This window comes from Mauremys mutica, chromosome 13 (assembly GCF_020497125.1).
Source record: "Mauremys mutica isolate MM-2020 ecotype Southern chromosome 13, ASM2049712v1, whole genome shotgun sequence".
In the NCBI taxonomy this organism is placed as follows: domain Eukaryota; kingdom Metazoa; phylum Chordata; order Testudines; family Geoemydidae; genus Mauremys; species Mauremys mutica.
The window spans coordinates 43,374,478-43,394,688 of record NC_059084.1 but is presented as its reverse complement, the minus strand read 5'-3'; the positions used below and the strand labels follow the sequence as shown (position 1 = coordinate 43,394,688).

The following is a 20,211-nucleotide window of genomic DNA, read 5'->3' as shown; positions in this document are numbered from 1 at the left end:
TTTTTGTGGGGGGGTGTGTGTGTAAAGAAAGGGCTAATAGAAAACCTGAGAGAGTACAAAAAGAGGTAAAAAGTCTGATTGCTTTTTGTTTGGGAAGAGAATTAAAAGATCTAAACTATGAAGAAAGACCTGGAGTATGTGACTGCAGGATTGTAAGGAAATGCGACTACTGTGTATAGAGAAGTAGAGGGAAGCTAAAAAAAAAAAGCAGAGCTGGTTAAAAATTTTTGGAGGAATTTTTTTTGTAAGAAAATGCTGATTCAAGAAAATCTAAATATTTAGCTTTCATTTTATCATTTTCTCTTAATTGTGTATAGGAAATTGATCAGGTTAAAATGTTTTGTTTCAGGTTTATCATTTAAACAATAATATAATCAAAACAGTAAAGTCAACATGAAATGTTAAACCTTGTTTAACCCCTCAACATATGTACCTTATTGAAATGCAATATTTCAGAATATTTTGTTTCATGAAAAATCCCCTGAGATTTTGACTTTTTGGTCTGATCAGGGATTAAACCAAATTTTGAACTGTATGATCTTCTGGGACAGAAATTCCATGTTTAGACCACCTCTGAGAAATGTATAAGGCATTGTTCCTATTCTTATTTGTAGTTATAATAATGATAAATAACTAGGCAGTAATTTGAGCTCTTACGGATTAGATTTTGACTTGTTCCATGAGCTGTTTCACAGATACCAATGTGATCATTTACAGAACAGGTTCCCGTTCAATGTGAAGGTGTCACTATGTGTCCCCTACCATTTATATAGCACCTTCCAGCACAGGACCTCTGAACACCTAATAACAGTTATGGCAGCCTGACATTTTCAGGCTGAGGTAGGTTGGACTTTTGCAGAAAGAAATTGAGACACAGAGAAGCAAGAAGTGATTCTTTTCTAAGGTCACATAACTAGTTCGTGGCAGGGGCAGGAAGAGATTTCGGTATCATAAGTTTCCCTGGTTTATGCACAGAATTGCCCCTGAATATACCCTAGAAATATGAGAGTATACAGCTCTGCAGAAACCCAATGATATGACTGATCAAACTACATAGGTGGGGGCCATGTCTATAGAGAGAGACAGACAAACTGTTCATATCATGCTCCCACCTCCCCCATCATCAATCCAGTCCCATTCGCTGGTTCTCAAGATGCTCCGCTCTTAAGACACCTGCAAAGGCTGCATGAATACAGAGACTGTAGAGACCACAACCTGGATTTTGGGAACAGAACATCTATCAGATGTCACATAAAGCCGAGGGCTATGATTTAGCAAACTGCCACATGAGGAGTATCATTCATATACGCATTTGCAAAAAGTGATTCCTAGATAAATGTATGAGAAAGCAGACAATCCAATCGAGTTGCTAAACACCTCTAGAGTTAAAGAATTAGGAAGTTCTGTGTTTATGATATGATCAGGAAAAATTAAAATGTAATTGGCAATGACCTAATTCAGTGTCCAAGATCTCCAGAAATCACTGATGGAACAGTGAATTGAAAAAAATAAACTAAATAAAAAGAGAAAAAATACTTCATCATTAGTGTTAATTCTACATACTTTCTTTCTACAAATAAAGTAATAAAACTCAATACAAACTCCTAGTTGCTTTAAGTTAATTATCAGGTACTGGTATATCTCTTTGCAATTGCCACATTCTGCCGATACAGAACTATCTCTGTCTCATTTTCTTGAGTTGTGTGCTCTGGTTTGCATTGCTTGTGGGACATGTTTATTTATTTATCTATTTGAAACACATTAATGCCTAGGAGCCCCGAAAATGGACCAGGACTCCATTATGTTATGCTCTTGACAAAGCCTGAACTAAAAAAGACAGCCCTTGCCCCAAAGAACTTGCAGTCTAATTACATTGTTTCCCAATCTGTATACCTGATGGAAGATTTTACATTACTATACAGAGCCCTGGGGATGGCTAATGTCAAGAACTTCCAAAGATGGGCACCTATTTAACTGCAGTTTTAAATTTCTTTAGGAAAGCCAGAAAAATAAATGTTAAAGGGACCATCCCCAGCAGGTGAAACTTCTTTCTTTGAAATGACACCACTTGAGAATCTCCCCCAGGTTTCTATACAGAGACAGTTCAAGTCATGGGAGCAAAAGCAACATGCCCTCAGATATGTTTTCAGTCCTTGCAATAGTGAACGCCAACCAGAATGTAGCTAGATCCCAAATAATTTCCTCCTACCTCCAGCTCTCTCTGCTCAGCTCTCTGCAGAATGAATGTGCTGATATCTACGGTCTATTTCAGTCCCCTTATATGACCTTTGGGGTGGAATTATGCTGCAGCCACTGTTCCCAATACACTGGGGGATTTACACCTGTGTATTCCCACTGTGTCTCTTTAATTGGGAGGAAAAACTCTGCAGTGACAGAATTTTCAGTGGAAACTTTTGTCTTTTTTTTGCTTGAGAGTTCCTGGAGTTGATTCTCATTTACATTATAGAGACTCTATGCGGCTCTGTGAATGTAACAGAGCCTTGGGGTGGATGTCAATGTCATTTATATCCATTTTCAGGCCCTTTCCGTACTGCTAGAATGGTACAAAGCAGCCTCTGTGTCAATGAGGCTCAGGTCAACTAAGCTGAATTCTACTCAAGGCTTCAGCTACACTAGAAGATGGGGGAGTGGTGGCAGCACAGTCTAGCTGAATGAAGTATGTGCCCTTGAGATCTGAGTGGCTTTGTTCTTGAGGTGACTAGCACACGGCCACTTGCCGCTGCCCATACTAATGCGGCTAACTCAATGAAGGCTTAGCAGAAATATGTGTCCACGGGCTGGGAATCACACCTGTAGCTCCAAGGGCAGACGTAGCCTAAATTACACAGGTGTGAATCTAGATTAGGGCCTCGAATTGCAAATTGTGATCCAGTGAGAGGCACCTGTTGGCTTCACAGGGCTTCAGAGCTGGCCTTCAATGGAGGACTCAAGTATAAAAGCTATGTGGAGTGCCATTTACTTGGTAGTGACTACACAAAGTGGGAAACATTACACCAGGGAGGTAATTGTCACAGATTCGTGGATTCCAAGGCCAGCGGGGGCTGTTGTGATCATTTAGTCTGAGCTTCTGTATAACCTGGACCAGAGAATTCTTCCAAAATGATTCATCTTTGAACAAAAGTGTACTTTAAAACAAAGCAAAGCAAAGCATCCAGACATTTTCAAAATGGTCAATGCCCTTGTCATGCAAACACTTCTTACCAAACTTTGGCCTCATTATAGCAAAGCATTTTAGCACACGTCTCACTTTAAACCTGTAAGTAGTTGCTTTAAAGTCAATGGGAGTTTAACAAATGCTCAAAATATGCCACTGAAGCATCAACTGAAGGGTCATTGACTTCAGTGAGGCTACTCATGCTTAAAGCTCAACACACAATATACCAACTCTGGGTAATAGTCCTCCTGTATATCTAGGTAATTCTGTGGTCTTCACCATTGTAATATAAGCACCTTCAGAATAATGAACAGATTTTATACTAACCACACCCCTGCGAGGGAAGTCAATATTATTACCAGACATAGGTGAAAAACAAGGTATGTTTGTGATGATATATTGCCTGAAACAGGCGGTGGTATAGTAGGAGAGTAAGCTTCAGTTTGCTGCTTTCTCTTATTATTCATGACCACTGAACAATGAGGAAGAATAAATGATGCAGCCAGGGTCACCCAGGGAGTCTGTGGCTGAACCTGGAATGTAACCAGGTCTTCTGAATTCCACTCCATTTCCTTTTAATTGATTGAAATATGAGGGTTCTCAACCATAACTTATGAAATGAAAGATAGGGACGAATATGAATATTTTAACCATTTTCCAACTGCAGAAAAGTTAGAAAAGGAGAACAAAGTATTGGATAAAATCTCTTATGCACACTCTTTTTATAGTTTAAAGCAATAAAAGCCTGTGATTAGCATATTGCCATTGAACGTCAATGGGATTTGAGCACCTAAATGCCTCAAGCTTCTTTGGAAGCTGAGCCACAATTGATACGCTGTAGAATGTTATTAGCTAAATTGGAAAAGTGAAACAAAGATCATAAACAAATCTTTGTCAAATTATGGACCAGTTGACACTCACCATGGCAAAGGTGGAACATTCCTTTCCGTTACAGCTGTGATTCGAATTCTGGAAGCACTAGGCATGTGTGTGCTGCTCTCATGTGAAATGTTGAGTTCCATGAGGGGCTCTGATCTGGCTGTAATTTCTCTTAAAATAACCCTTGCTTCTGCTCATCCTACCTGAAGGATCAATGAGATTTGGGAGGTAGGCGATCCTGAGTTTGAGTGCTATGCCCTAGTGGCTCGGGAGGGGAAGGCATTGATTAAAGAGAGCAGGTAGAAGCTATAGGCAAACAGATTTCCACACAGCTTCAGTTTCACCTTTGTTAGCTTCTTTACCAGGAATCTAACTTTGGTGGGAACAGAAGTAGGCCAATGTGAACACTTTTGCTTATACGCTATGCTTATACTCTGAACATTGCTCCAAACTATGGCTTTGTTGAGACAAGAAAGTTCCATTGGTTGAACTTCCATCATTTTCTTGCCTAAAACTGGTGCATAAGCCCCTATGGAAACTCTTATTTCAGGTTAAAAATTGTGCATTTAAGTTTAAATTAAGCCTTTGGCTACAATGAAATAAGTCTGGCTTAAACCAAAATAAAAGTACCCACAAGCATCGATATTAGTGTAACCAAATCAGTTTGAATTCACAGCTGAGGTCAAAAACGCGTGCAACTATCTCTTGTGGACTAGTCACAGTGGATGACTCCTTAATCTCATTTAGAAGACACCTGTTCTTTTGGAAGAAAAGAAATCAGCTTTCCCTGCATACTTCCTGTATCCCTTGGTGTATTTGATTCACACAATTGTCATTAGATGTTGATAGATGTTTATCTGCATGTGTGTATTCTCTCTGTGTGCCGCCCCAGTCCTGCGCAGTCAGCTGGCATGGCAGACCTTGAGCAACCTGCCCAATGACGACAAGATCCATTAAGGGATGAAGGCACCCAGCCAATTTTATTATATATGAAGCATGGTACTAGTATCCCGCAGACTCTACCAGACCACTAACACATGTATGGCCATAACAATGGACCAGCTCAGTGAACGGTGGGACTTTCTGTTCCTTCCTAGGCCAGACAATGATACTCCCTCTGAGATACATCTTTATACCATGATAAAAACAAGTTTCATACTGCCTCTCTGGCATAGTTACTGCCCTTTGACGTGGCTAGTTATCACCCATTACTTTGTACATGTTGGTTCAAACAAAACATGTCTATTATTTACTGTCATCCGGACCTTATCTTTAAGGAAGGGTCAGTGTTTTCCTGTTATCCTTGGGGAATGTTTTTGTACTATCCTCTATATTGGGATGTTCTAGTACCACTTGATATTGGGAGAAACCCTGTTATAAACAAACCTCAAAATTATGCATGAAAATTATAAAAAAATAAAAATTGAATTTTATAAAGCCTAATTAAAGGAAATCCTGATACAGTGCTCTTCCAGTCTCTCCTGCTGAATCTGTTTCACTTTGTACAAGCAATTAAATATGCATTAGAACTCATAGCAAATGAAAATGACTCTGTACCCCAGTAGTCAAGGCAGTCACTTCAAAGCTGGAAGATCCCTTCTCCTGATTGACCCAAGAGGAGAATTGAACGTGGGTGTCCGACAGCCCAAGTGATTCTTTAACTGCTGGGCTAAATTTTATAATGGAAGAGGCTGCTATTACTTCATTGTATTCCATGTCTCCCTCGGGCCATTATATGCATGCAGAGCCTGCTTGGTGGATAAGGGTCCTCAGGTGAGACAGGCTGGGGACACCAGTCTTCACAGGTTTTTTGATCACGCTGCAGCTTTGGTGTCAAATGGGCATTCCATGCCTAGAGGCAGAAATTTAGGCAGTAAGGAAATGTTGACAGTACAAATGTAGGTGCGTAGGGCCAGATTTTTAAAGGTATGGATTTCAGTGGGTGTTTAGATGCTTTTGAAACTCCCACTAGGCACCTAAATAATTTAAAAATCTGGCCCTTAGTTAGTTTAGGTGCCAATAGAGTTTAGCGGCAGCAGATGTTTGTTTCAAAATGCCTGTTTTTTAAAGACAAACTCAGGCAGTTTCCCGCCAGTAATCCTGATAGGCTCCCTCTGTCACAGGGGAGGAGACACAGGGAAAAACTGCAGGTGAGCAAAGAGACGTGCCTGGGCAGAGTCCTGGACAATAGGTGTGAGTTCACACCTCAGGACTCAAAAGCACATGAGGCCTATGACTCATATGCTCAGCTATTTCAAAAACACATTAGGTCTTGCAGCTCTGGACATTGCCTACCCTACACACAGCCCAGGTTTAACAAGGTGATAACAGGACCAACCCTTTGAACAGGGCAGTGGTCCCACTTAGCACGCAGCACAAGTGGCCATCCCTTTGAGAAGGGCAGTGGCCCTGGTAAACAACTTAACAGCCAGGGAGGGCCGGCCACAGGAGGAGAACAAAAACAAAATGGAGTAAGGGGACAGCTGTAAGAAACAAAATGGAATAGGGGGATAGCTGTAACAGACAGTTCAGTCATTCCTTCCATCACCCTCCTAACTTCCCAAACCCCTTGCTGCTTCTCCCCCTGTGTAACTTCCCAAACCCTTTGCCGCTTCTTTCCTTTTTTTTTTTTTGAGGTGTCCGCTTGTTGCTTAAACCTCCCTCTAGCCCTTCTTTACACTTCTCTGCTGCCTCTCCCTGTATCCCCTGTGTTCGTGCTCCCGCTTCTCCGCTCCCCTCCCCTACCGAAGATCACGCTCACACTGCTCCGTTTGTCTGCATCCCGCTGCTCCGCAGCTTCCCTGGAGTGCGCTTCCCTGAAGTGCTCTCCGCTGCTGCAACCTGTTTCTTCCCTCAGCCGTCTCCCCCATTCTCCACGTGCCTTCCCATCGCTTGCACGTTCAGCGTCCTCCTCTCTTGCTGCCCCCAGACTCCCCTTAAGTGCACTCCAGCTGCTCTTGTCTCCCGTACGTCCAGCCCGCAGGCTCCTGAAGACTGCTCTGGGCTTTACCCCGCAGGGCTTCAGAGTCTCTTGCTGCTTGCAGCTGCACTCTCCTCTCATCAGTTGCCACTGATCATTCACTCCCTTCCCCACTCCTGTTTCTCGACCCAGCCTTTAGGTACACTCTTGCAGGTTATCTGCTATCACAGCCTCACAAATTAAGTCATTAATTTTCTTTTATACTGTTACATTGCATAATTTCACTTATCACCCATAATGTATCATTGCACTGTGATTCACATTTTACTTGTGTTTATAACACCCCATTGGTTGCCTCCACTTTTCTGATATACTTTGTATTTGCATTGAAGCTACCATTTTACTTTGCTTTTCTTTTGGGTACGTTTTGCATTCCACACTGTATCTAAAGTTGTTCCTATAGAAAGTTAAGTTGCTGACTGACTGTACTGTATCCCATTGTGCTGAACCCCACTTACTGTACCCCACTGTTAGAACTCCCTACACTGTTCAATAAGAAATCCCCCCACCATCATTGTCTATTGTAAACACCCTATACACCCCATCCCATCGTATTTCATTGTTAAATTCCCACCACTTCCTTTTTCCTATAATAAAGAAATTAATTGGCACCCCACCTGTGTGGTAATTGCTCCCCAAGATCCCATATACCTGAGGGCAGGGACATGAACTACCAGCTTACTTTGCCACAGTCAACCAACCATTCATGATTAAATTAATAGCTGCTGGTCAGCATTGACCTTAAATTTGCAATCAACCTAGAGGTAATGCTGTTCGTATCTATTTCCCAGATCTAGGCAAGCCATTCATAATAAATACACATAATTAGAGGACAATCATTTGCACATAACATCTATCATACAATGATTTTACATACAGAACATCAACATTATTTTCCAAAATCAAATTTTTCAACAACATTTTTCATTGTAAATTTGAGCTGAGATTTAAAAAAAAACTATGCATATTAATCTGAATTGTAGATGACTTTCTGTAATTTTTCTGTGTGTTTCAAGCAGCTACAGAGATGAGCATCATTTCTGAAACTTTGGTGACTTTTTTGGCCAAAATGTTTAATTTCAAGCCCCCCCAAAATTGATAAAATGTTAACAACCTTTTTTATATTTCATTTTGCAGTTTTTGGACACTAGTTAAACCGTAATATTGAATGCCATTGTTGTAAATGGAGCTACTCCAAATTTGCACAGTTGTGTAACTGATATCAGAACAAGATCTGTGCCCAAATTACTTTCTGTGAGAAAATATTTTTCGCTTCATCCTGTCCCCCTACAGTCTCCTCAGAGCCCCTTTCACTTCCTTGTTCCTCAGGCGATACATAAAGGGGTTCAAGGTGGGGGTGATGGTTGTGTATATGAGAGCCAGCACGTTGTTGCTGTCTGGTGAGTCAGTGAGCTTGGGTCCTAAATAGATCAGGCTGCCACTCTTGTAATCCAATGTCACCACAATGAGATGTGAGAAGCAGATGGAGAAGGCTTTGTGTCTGCTTTCAGTCAATGCCATCTTTAAGATGGTGGAGATGATAAAGGAGTATGTAGCACAGTGCAGACTCACCCCTGCGGCGCCTCCTGCTGGATGTTCTCGGGAATTAGCTCTTAGATCCCAGAACATCCTCTGGAGGCCGGTGATCCGCTTGCCATTGGCCCCCGTATCCCTCCCAGGACCCCAGTGCCCTTATTTCAGAGTTCTGCCTCCTGCAGTACCTCACAGTCTTTCTCTGGGTTTCCCCACCCCAGGGGAACCCTCCCCCCCATCCCCATGTCACCTCAGTTGTGGCTACTGCCAGTCTCTGTTTAGCCCCTGCACCCTGAGGCGGACTGCAATCTATCAGCCGATCATCACAGGCAACAGGGAGTTTGGACTGGCTGCCTTTACCCACCCTCCAGCTGCCTCTCTGCAAGCCCAACACCTAGAAGGCCTAGAACTAGGCCCTGCAGCCTGGGGAGTTACTGGCCTAGGGCTTCCCAGCTCCTACGGCCTTCCCCCAGCCCTGCATCCCTCTAGGTCGCCTCTCTCTGGCTTCCCTGGTCTTCTTATAAGGCCCAGTTGCCTAGTTAGGGGCGTGGCCCCAGCTGCAGCCACTTCCCCCAATCAGCCAGGGTTTTACACCCTTGCCCAGCCCCAGCCCTCTGCAGGGCTTTTCCAACCCCTTCGGGGCTGGAGCAGGTGTTCTCCGCGCTACAGTGTAGGACACAAGGATAAGAGAAAATGGAGTGAAGATAACCAGTATATTAGCAGTAAACAATTGCATTTCATACTGAGATGTGTCAATGCTTAATCAAGAAAGCTTAATCAATGGGGGAATATCACAGAAGATTTCAGTCTTCCCTCATAGGTCATATTTCCTAGACCTTTAATCATTTTTGTTGCTCTCCTCTTCACTTTCTCCAATTTGTCCACAAACTGAGAGGGTGAAGGAATAAGCCCCCTAACACTATGGACAACTGTAAAATGCTAGTGCCAAGTGAGTTTGGTGTCTATAGGATTCAGCAGTAGCTGAGCAGGAATTTCTTGAATGCCAGTGGGAACCTGCGTCTGGCATTTAAGCACTTAAGTCCCTTTGTGAATCTAGCCCTTCTTGCTTTCATTTCAGGTAGAGACAAAGGTACTCTTACCTTGCAGAGAGGCAAATTGCAACCTTGAATCTCTGATGTCAGCCCTTCCATCAGGATTTCAGGCCCAGGAGACGGCCTTCAGTCAAATATTTCAGTAAAGGCCTCCCTTCTGTGTCAGTCATCTTGTTTTCATTGTGAAATTGTATCAACTTTGAGTTCCACATGAAATGAAAGGAAATATAACAACTTCAAAATTTTGGGAATATTCTAATCTTTATACATCTGCTTTTCAATAAATGGATTCACTAGTTGCTTTCTAGAAAGCTAAAACAGGGTAGAGATGACAAACAGGTTACCCTCTAATTATATATATATGTGGTGGAGCAGTACAGAGACTGTAGTGAAGGTTGGGTCAAGGTTTTCAATTGAACAATAGTCATTTCCCTTGCTCCATTCTATGTCCATGTGATTATCTAGGACATTACACCTGGAATGTATCATGTCCTTTGCTTTTTCTCTGGTGCATAATAAGTATAAGCAGTTTGTTTCCTTCTTCTTTCTTTCCAATATCATCCCTCCACAGACTGTATCCAATGCAAGAAATGTCTAGTCAAACCATAGTGACCGAGTTCATTCTGCTGGGATTCCCTGTATATTGAGAGCTGCAGATTTTACATTTCATGGCCTTTCTAGTAGTTTACCTGTCAGCTGAGATGAGAACTATTCTTACCATCATGGGCTTAGCCCTTGAACACCATCTTTACACTCCAGTGTATTTCTTTCAGGTTAACTGATCCTTTTTAGACCCTTGTTACTCCTCTGTCACCATCCCCAAACCCATAGCTAATGATTTCATCAACACCAGATTGATCTATTTCTCTGGATGTGCTGAACAAAACTATATAGTTGCCACTTTTGCTGCAATAGAGAGGAATCTTCTTTCTTCTCGTACAGCAATGGCATATGTCTGCTATGTTGCCATATCAAACCCTCAGCCTTAGAGGGCTATCATGAACAGGGGCAAATATGCCTAGATGTCAGCTGGTTCTTGGAGACAGTGAGGGGAGAGGAACGGGCAGCTGTACTGTACAATGGGCACGAGGGGCAGCAGAGGGTGATGGGTGGGGAAGGGCGGCTGTACTGTATCATGGGCACTAGGGGGCAGCAGAGGGTGATGGGTGGGGAAGGGCGGCTATACTGTATAACGGACACTGGGGCAGCAGAGGGTGAGAGGTAGGCAAGTGACAGCTATTCTGTATAATGGGCACTAGGGACAGCAGTATGTTGTTGTGGGACAGCATAGAATCACAGAATATCAGGGTTGGAAGTGACGTTAGGAGGTCATCTAGTCCAACCCCCTGCTCAAAGCAGGACCAATCCCCGGACAGATTTTTACCCCAGTTCCCTAAATGGCCCCCTCAAGGATTGAGCTCACAACCCTGGGTTTAGCAGGCCAATGCTCAAATCGCTAAGCTATCCCTCCCCCCCAGCAGTGGGTGGCAGATGGGGAAGGGGTGGCTATACTGTAGGAGCAGCAGAGGGTTTGGTACTCACTGCACATTAAGTGCCTAGGCCTTTTGAAAACCTCACTAAATACCTATTTGCATCTGTAGATGCCCAAATGTCTTTAAACATTTGTCCCAGGGCACTCATTGAAAGTCAGTGTGACTTAGGCACCTAACTCACTTACACACTTTTCTAAATCCCCTGAGATACCAATGTCCATCTGTCGGTGCCTAATATCTTTGTAAAACTGCCCTTTTTCTCTTTCTACCTGAATTCTCTGTGTTGAAATTGAGGATAATACTCTTCTCTACCTCTCACAGCAGCTCAGAGGATAAATATTTTTAAGATTTTGGGGTGCTCAGAGATTTTGTTGATAGAGTAAAGGTAATGGTGACATAGACAGGAGAATGGTGTGTATCTCATCAAATTTGTGAAGAGACTGAAGTAAAGAGTTTTACGGTCTGCATGATTTTCCTTTGAGGTTAGATGTTCTCCATCATTAAACTTGTTGTTTGTAGACTCTTTGATGGGTTTCTCATAAATGGTCCCTCCCCACCTGTTTAAAATTCCCAGCAGCAGAAATGCCCAGGGAGATCTCATCCTCTCACAGAAAGGATAATTTATCCCAGATAAATATTGAATCGAGAAAGTCTTTTGCCCATTCTTAAAAAAACCACAAGGCAGAATATACCATCCAGATTAACAGATCTGAGAACACTGTGAGGAAGAAGCCAGCCTCTATATCTATGGTCCCATATATCCTAGGTGAGTGCTCTTAGAAAACTGTTTAGAAATTGTCACTGTGCCCAAATTTTAGGTGCCTAGAAAACCACTGGGATCGTCTGCTCTGATGTGGGGCAGAAATGTAGGCACCTGGGGGACTTTTACAACCAAAATTTAGGCGCTGAACAAGTTTAGGCATCTTTTGGTTTCGGGAACTTCTGAATGGCGATTTTGTGAATTCTAGTGGGGCCTGATTATGGGATTTAGGTGCGTAAAGTGGCAGTTAGGCAGCTGAATCTTGGTGTGACTCCAGTCCTAGGCAGCTACCTAAATAACTTTGAAAATCAGGCCCAGGTTGCTTAAGAAAGAAAGTTGTCTGTCAGTTTTCAGTAACTCGGAAGGGATTTGGATTCTTTCCAAACAAGTGTATGGGAATAGTTGGGGAAACATGGTGTCTGCATGATACCAATGAGATCAGAATTAGAGTTGGAGGAAATGGAGATTGCCCCAGTTGTATCAACCAGGTTTGTGACTAATGAAATGTCAAGTCACTTTTAAGCTACCATCAGATGCCGCAAGCATCAGCAATACAAAAAACATGCACGTCCATTGTCTCAAGTATCAGCTGAAACATACCACCAGTAATCAGCAGGAAAAAGGGAGTTTACATTATCTTTAAAAATTATAATGATTGACTCTGTATTAATTTTATAATTTCATCAAGTACAATTGTAGAGGTTTTGTTTAATTTTCTGTAGGGACTGTTCATGGAAAACAGAGACAGAGGAAATCAATCAGTGACAGAACTCATCCTTCTGGGATTCGAGAATCTCCCTGAACTGCAGACCCTTCTCTTCCTGGTGTTTCTAGTGATCTACATTGTGACCATGGCCGGGAACATCCTCATTGCAGCACTAGTTGTGGCTGATCAGCACCTTCATACCCCCATGTACTTTTTCCTTGGGAACTTGTCTTGTTTAGAGACCTGCTACAGCTCCACTGTCCTGCCTAAAATGCTGGCCAGTCTCCTGTCTGGGGACAGAACCATTTCTGTTAGCAGCTGCATCATACAATTTTATTTCTTTAGTGCTCTGGTGGGTACAGAATGTTTCCTCTTATCCATGATGTCATATGATCGGTATTTAGCGATATGCAAACCACTGCATTATGCAGCCCTCATGAATGATAGGTTCTGTCTCCAGCTAACAGTTGGATCTTGGATGAGTGGGTTCCTGGCTATGATCATAGTAATAATATTGATGTCACAGTTAACTTTTTGTGGTCCCACAGAAATAAACAGTTTCTTTTGTGATTTCATCCCAGTAATAAAACTCTCCTGCAGTGATCTCCATGTGCTGAAGGTGGTTGCTTTCATATGCTCTTCAGTATTCTCAGTGATTCCGTTCATTTTAACGCTGACATCCTACATTTGCATCATCATCACTATCCTCAGAATCCCTTCCTCCACTGGGAAGCAAAAGGCATTTGCCACCTGCTCTTCACACCTCATCGTTGTTTCCATTTACTATGGGACACTAATCATTGCCTATATGTTACCAAAAACTGATACATTGAGAAACCTGAATAAAGTATTCTCTGTCTTCTACACTGTCGTTACACCTCTGCTCAACCCCCTCATCTACAGCCTGCGAAACAAAGAGGTCAAGGAGGCCCTGAGAAAAGCTCTGTGTAAATGTGTGGCTTTTGCAAGAATCATGGAAATGTAGGGTTGGAAGGGACCTTGAGAGGTCACCTCGTCCAACCACCTGCACTGAGGCAGGCACAAGTAAACCTAGACCATCCCTGAGACATGTTGACCAGTCTGTTGTTAAAAATCTCCAGTGACTGGGATTCCACAACCTCTGTTGGAAGCTTGTTCCAGACCTTAACTATCATAGATAGAATTTTTTTCTTCTATCTAACCTAAATCCCTTGCTGCAGGTTAAGCCGGTTCCTTTTTGTCCTACCTTCTGTGCACATGGAGAACAATTGATCACTCTCCTTTTTAGACCAGACCTTAACATATTTGCAGACAGTTATCAGATTCTCCCTTCAGTCTTTTTTCTCAATACTAAATATGCCTAGTTTTTTTTTAACCTTTCCTCACACATCAGGATTTTTAAACCTTTCATCATTTTTGTTGCTTTCCTTTGGACCCTGCATTTTGTTCACAGCCTTCCTAAAATTCATATAGTCCAACTTAATGTTTTTAAGGTAAAATAAAATTTGAAATGATTGTTATATGGGATTGTCACTTGTTATCTGAACATTACTTATTCAGGTGAGCGGTCCATATACTTGGCATATGTATATAGGTTGTAACTGGAATTTCTGAAAGGTAGGTCAATGGATTGTTTCAAAGGAAGTTCAATGGGATTTTTTATCTCTAGACACCCTTAAAAGTCCCAGATTCCACACACACAAACCTGTAGAGGTGATGGATTAGGGGGCAGAGTGCAGAGGGGGAAGCCAACGGGGCATGTTAAATTAACTGATCATATGGCTTTGAATTTTATCCCACAAGTGTAATATCTACTGTTAGGATATAGATATTCATGCCTATCTTTAAAGGCCTATATTTTATGAATTTAGGTAAATGTTTATCACTTAGCTAGTTATAGAGGTATAAAAGAAAGAATCAAAATCATTGTCTGCCTGTGTAAGGGCCTTCTCTCACTGTGACAGTCTGAGGCCCTGATCTTAAGCTAATGCCTTTGGCTAAGCAGCAGGGGCAGCCATAAGCTGGAAAGCAAACGGTTACATCCTCACATCCCAAACCAGCCACACTGAAATAAGGGACTCTGGGGCTGTTAGAAAGGTGATCTGATCTATCACCTCCAGAGAAAGGGAACAGCCTAAAAAACTTAAAGAAAACTTAGTTTGATACCATCCTGTCTGGCAAGATGGTATTAACCTTTCCTCACACATCAGGATTTTTAAACCTTTCATCATTTTTGTTGCTTTCCTTTGGACCCTGCATTTTGTTCACAGCCTTCCTAAAATTCATATAGTCCAACTTAATGTTTTTAAGGTAAAATAAAATTTGAAATGATTGTTATATGGGATTGTCACTTGTTATCTGAACATTACTTATTCAGGTGAGCGGTCCATATACTTGGCATATGTATATAGGTTGTAACTGGAATTTCTGAAAGGTAGGTCAATGGATTGTTTCAAAGGAAGTTCAATGGGATTTTTTATCTCTAGACACCCTTAAAAGTCCCAGATTCCACACACACAAACCTGTAGAGGTGATGGATTAGGGGGCAGAGTGCAGAGGGGGAAGCCAACGGGGCATGTTAAATTAACTGATCATATGGCTTTGAATTTTATCCCACAAGTGTAATATCTACTGTTAGGATATAGATATTCATGCCTATCTTTAAAGGCCTATATTTTATGAATTTAGGTAAATGTTTATCACTTAGCTAGTTATAGAGGTATAAAAGAAAGAATCAAAATCATTGTCTGCCTGTGTAAGGGCCTTCTCTCACTGTGACAGTCTGAGGCCCTGATCTTAAGCTAATGCCTTTGGCTAAGCAGCAGGGGCAGCCATAAGCTGGAAAGCAAACGGTTACATCCTCACATCCCAAACCAGCCACACTGAAATAAGGGACTCTGGGGCTGTTAGAAAGGTGATCTGATCTATCACCTCCAGAGAAAGGGAACAGCCTAAAAAACTTAAAGAAAACTTAGTTTGATACCATCCTGTCTGGCAAGAACTCACTTATCAATAGCTGGGGTGTAAAATCCTCATTTCTTTGTTGTTCTGTCACTGTAGTCCCCACTTCCCTATTGTTTGTCTGTATAATCTCTGTCTGCTTCTGAGATTGTTTCTGTCTGCTGTATAATTAATTTTGTTGAGTGTAAACCAATTAAGGTGGTAGAATATAATTGGTTAAATAATTATGTTAAAATGTGTTAGAATTGGTTAGTTAAACTTCAGTAAAATGATTGGTTAAGAACTCAAGTTTTACTATATAGTCTGCAGTCAATGAGGAAGTAATGGGGGGATTGGAATCATGTTTTGCTATGGAGGGGAATGGGAACAGTGAGTGGGAAAAGGGACACAGGCAAGGCTCTGTGGTTTTAGTGCTGAGAAGCGGGACACTGAGGAAGAAAATTGAAATCATGCTTTCTGAAAGTTCACCCCAATAAACATTAAATTGTTTGCACCTTTGAACTTTGGGTATTGTTGCTCTGTGTTTATGCAAGAAGAACCAGGGAAGTAAATGGGTAAAGAAATAAGCCCTCTAACATCTCCCCTTGAGTGTCACCAGACTGTAGTTCATTTTATCATTGTGTTATTTGGTGTTATGCTCATTTCATGTGCTATTTCATAAATTATAGTCAATGTATGTTAAATAGATTTAAATTGTAGGATTATAGCAGTAAAAAACTGAAAAGTATTTCGGAGTGATGAGTGTGTATTAGGTATATAAGTAAAGCATGGGTGGAACACAAGGCCCACAGGCTGAGGCCTGTAATATTTTAGCTGAGCCATACTGGACCATAGGCTTAAGAATGGTTGATATGAATGGATGGCATAGGAATAGCCCTATGCCAGTAAGGTCACAAGATTACTGTAAAAGATCTACAAATAGGTGATGTTACCGAAAAATAGATTGCAATAGACCACAAGGTACTGCCCAAGATTACGAGAAACTTTATTGTAACGTGAAATGTCCTGTCCTGACAGCAGGATATATGTTTTATATAGATGATAATAAGTGTAGTAAAAAGAGAGCCCGAGACATAAGGCCTTGTATCAGAGGCCTGCTGTGAGGCCTAAGGCCTGAACTAAAGTAGTAGTCAAGCTTTTTCTGATATAAAGCAAAGAAGCAAAGTTAGCAGAAATCAGGCTCTGCCTGCTTGTAAGCTCAGGCAAAAACAGGGCTGGTATTATAAAAACACACACATTCCTGAGCAGTGCACTCATGCTAGCTTCTCAACTCATCAGCCATCATATCTCTATGGCAGACACTCTCCAGAACAGGTTTTTGCACAGTTCCCTTCCTATGGTGTGATAATCCCAGCAAGCCAGGCCATGTGAAAGGACAGTGACTCCTTTGCTGTCTCTTTGAAGGCTATGAACAACCGTAAAATGTTAGTGCCACGTTTGTTTGGTGTCTACAGGATTCAGCATCATTTGAGTGGGGATTTCTTGAATACCAGTGGGACCTGATTCTGGCATTTAGGCACCTAAGTCCCATTGTGAATCTAGTATCAGAGGGGTAGCCGTGTTAGTCTGGATCTGTAAAAGCAACAAAGAATCCTGTGGCACCTTATAGACTAACAGACGTTTTGCAGCATGAGCTTTCGTGGGTGAATACCCACTTCTTCGGATGCAAGTGGTGGAAATAACAAGTGAATCTAGCCCTTCTTGCTTTCATTTCAGGTAGAGATGAAGGTAGACTTACCTTTTGGACAGGTGAATTGCAAGCTGGAGTCTCTGATGTCAGCCCTTCCATCAGGTTTTCAGGTCCAGGACACAGTCTTCAGTCTAGTAATTGGATTACTTCAGTAAAAGTCTCCCCTCTGTGTCAGCCATCTTGTTTTCATTATGAAATTATATTGCCTTTGAGTTCCTCATGAAATGAATGGAATTATAATACCTTTGAAATGTTGTGAACATTCTTCTAATCTTTATACATCTGTTTTTCAATAAATAGATTAACTAGTTGCTTCCTAGAAAGCTAAAATAGGGTAGAGATGACAAACAGGTTACCCTCCAATTACATATGTGTGGTGGAGCAGTACAGAGACTGTAGTGAAGGTTGGGTCAAGGTTTTCAGTTGAACAAGATACATTTCCCTTGCTCCATTCTATGTCCATGTGATTATCTAGGACATTATACCTAGAATGTATCATGTCCTTTGCTTTTTCTCTGGTGCATAATAAGTATAAGCAGTTTTTTTCCTTCTTTCTTTCCCACATCATCCCTCCACAGACTGTATCCAATGCGGGAAATGTCTAGTCAAACCACAGTGAGCGAGTTCATTCTGCTGGGATTCCCTGTATTTTGAGAGCTGCAGATTTTACATTTCATGGCCTTTCTAGTGGTTTACCTGGCAGCTCTGACGAGAAATATTTTTACCATCATGGGCCTAGTACTTGAACACCATCTTCACACCTCAATGTACTTCTTCAGGTTAACTGATCCTTCTTAGGCCCCTGTTTCCCTCTGTCACCATCCTCAAATCCATGGCTAACACTTTAATTAACACCAGATTGATCTCTTTCTCTGGATGAGTTGCCGAAGACTTTACAGTTGCCACTTTTGTTGCTACAGAATGGAATCTTCTTTCTTCTCATACAGCAATGGTGTATGTCTGTCAATTTGCCACTCTCTGCTTTAGAGGGTTATCATAAATAGGGGCAAATATGCCAAATGTCAGCTGGTTCCTGGAGACAGTGAGGGGTGATGAAGGGGCAGCTGTACTGTGTAATGGGAACTGGGAGTAGAAGAGGGATTGGGTGGAGAAAGGGTGGCTATACTGTATAATGGACACTGGGGCAGCAGAGAGTGAGAGGTAGGCAAGTGACAGCTATTCTGTATAATGGGCACTAGGGACAGCAGTGTGTTGGGTTGGGGCAGCATAGAATCATAGAATATCAGGGTTGGAAGTGACCTTAGGAGGTCATCTAGTCCAATCCCCAGACAGATATTTACCCCAGTTCCCTAAATGGCCCCCTCATACATTCATAGACTCTAGGACTGGAAGGCACCTTGAGAGGTCATCGAGTCCAGTCCCCTGCACTCATGGCATGACCAAATACTGTCTAGACCATCCCTGATAGACATTTATCTAACCTACTCTTAAATATCTCCAGAGATGGAGATTCTACAACCTCCCTAGGCAATTTATTCCAGTGTTTAAATACCCTGAAAGTTAGGAACTTTTTCTTAATGTGCAACCTAAATCTCTCTCGCTGCAGTTTAAGCCCATTGCTTCTTGTTCTATCATTAGAGGCTAAGGTGAACAAGTTTTCTCCCTCCTCCTGATGACACCCTTTTAGATACCTGAAAACTGTTATCATGTCCCCTCTCAGTCTTCTCTTTTCCAAACTAAACAAACTCAGTTCTTTCAGCCTTCCTTCGTAGGTCATGTTCTCAAGACCTTTAATCATTCTTGTTGCTCTTCTCTGAAACCTCTACAATTTCTCCACATCTTTCTTGAAATGCGGTGCCCAGAACTGGACACAATACTCCAGTTGAGGCCTAACCAGTGCAGAGTAGAGCGGAAGAATGACTTCTCGTGTCTTGCTCACAACACACCTGTTAATGCATCTCAGAATCATGTTTGCTTTTTTTGCAACATCATCACACTGTTGACTCATATTTAGCTTGTGGTCCACTATAACCCCTAGATCCCTTTCTGTGTACTTCTTCCTAGACAGTCTCTTCCCATTCAGTATGTGTGAAACTGATTGTTCCTTCCTACGTGGAGCACTTTGCATTTGTCTTTATTAAACTTCATCCGGTTTACCTCAGACCATTTCTCCAATTTGTCCAGATCATTTTGAATTATGACCCTGTCCTCCAAAGCAGTTGCAATCCCTCCCAGTTTGATATAATCTGCAAACTTAATAAGTGTACTTTCTATGCCATGAAGATATTGAACAGAGCCGGTCCCAAAACAGACCCCTGCAGAACCCCACTTGTTATACCTTTCCAGCAGGATTGGGAACCTTAATAAGTACTCTCTGAGTATGGTTATCCAGCCAGTTATGCACCCACCTTATAGTAGCCCCATCTAAATTGTATTTGCCTAGTTTATGCATTAGAATATCATGCGAAACCATATCAAATGCCTTACTAAAATCTAGGTATACCACATCCACCACTTCTCCCTGATCCACTCTGTTAGGCATTCCTTCAGACTTCTCGGTGAAGACCGAAACAAAGAAGTCATTAAGCATCTCTGCCATTTCCAAGTTTCCTGTTACTGTTTCTCCCTCCTCACTGAGCTCACAACCCAGGGTTTAGCAGGCCAATGCTCAAATTGCTAAGCTATCCCAACCCCGCAGCAGTGGGTGGCAGATGGGGAAGGGGTGGCTATACTCTAGGGGCAGCAGAGGGTTTGAGATTCACTGCACATTAAGTGCCTCGGCCTTTTGAAAATCCCACTAGATTCCTATTTGCATCTGTAGATGCCCAAATATCTTTAAAGATTTGTCCCATAACACTCATTGGAAATCAATGTGACTTAGGCACCTAACTCACTTAAACACTTTTGTAAATCCCCTGAGATACCAATGTCCATCTGTTGGTGCCTAATATCGTTGTAAATCTGCCCTTTTTCTCTTTCTACCTGAATTCTCTGTGTTGAAATTGAGGATAATACTCTTCTCTACCTCTCACACTGCTCAAA

The 20,211-nt window shown here is 42.0% G+C and overlaps 1 protein-coding gene across 1 annotated transcript; it reads left to right on the top strand.

Annotated features, from left to right (window-relative positions):
* Positions 1-4,190: 4,190 nt before the first annotated feature.
* On the top strand, positions 4,191-13,563 carry LOC123347414 (olfactory receptor 11A1-like). The gene is made up of 2 exons (XM_044984831.1): positions 4,191-4,282; positions 12,595-13,563. Exon 2 carries the CDS (start codon positions 12,604-12,606, stop codon positions 13,561-13,563), a length of 960 nt encoding a protein of 319 aa, XP_044840766.1. The 5' UTR covers positions 4,191-4,282; positions 12,595-12,603.
* The last annotated feature ends 6,648 nt before the right edge of the window (positions 13,564-20,211 follow it).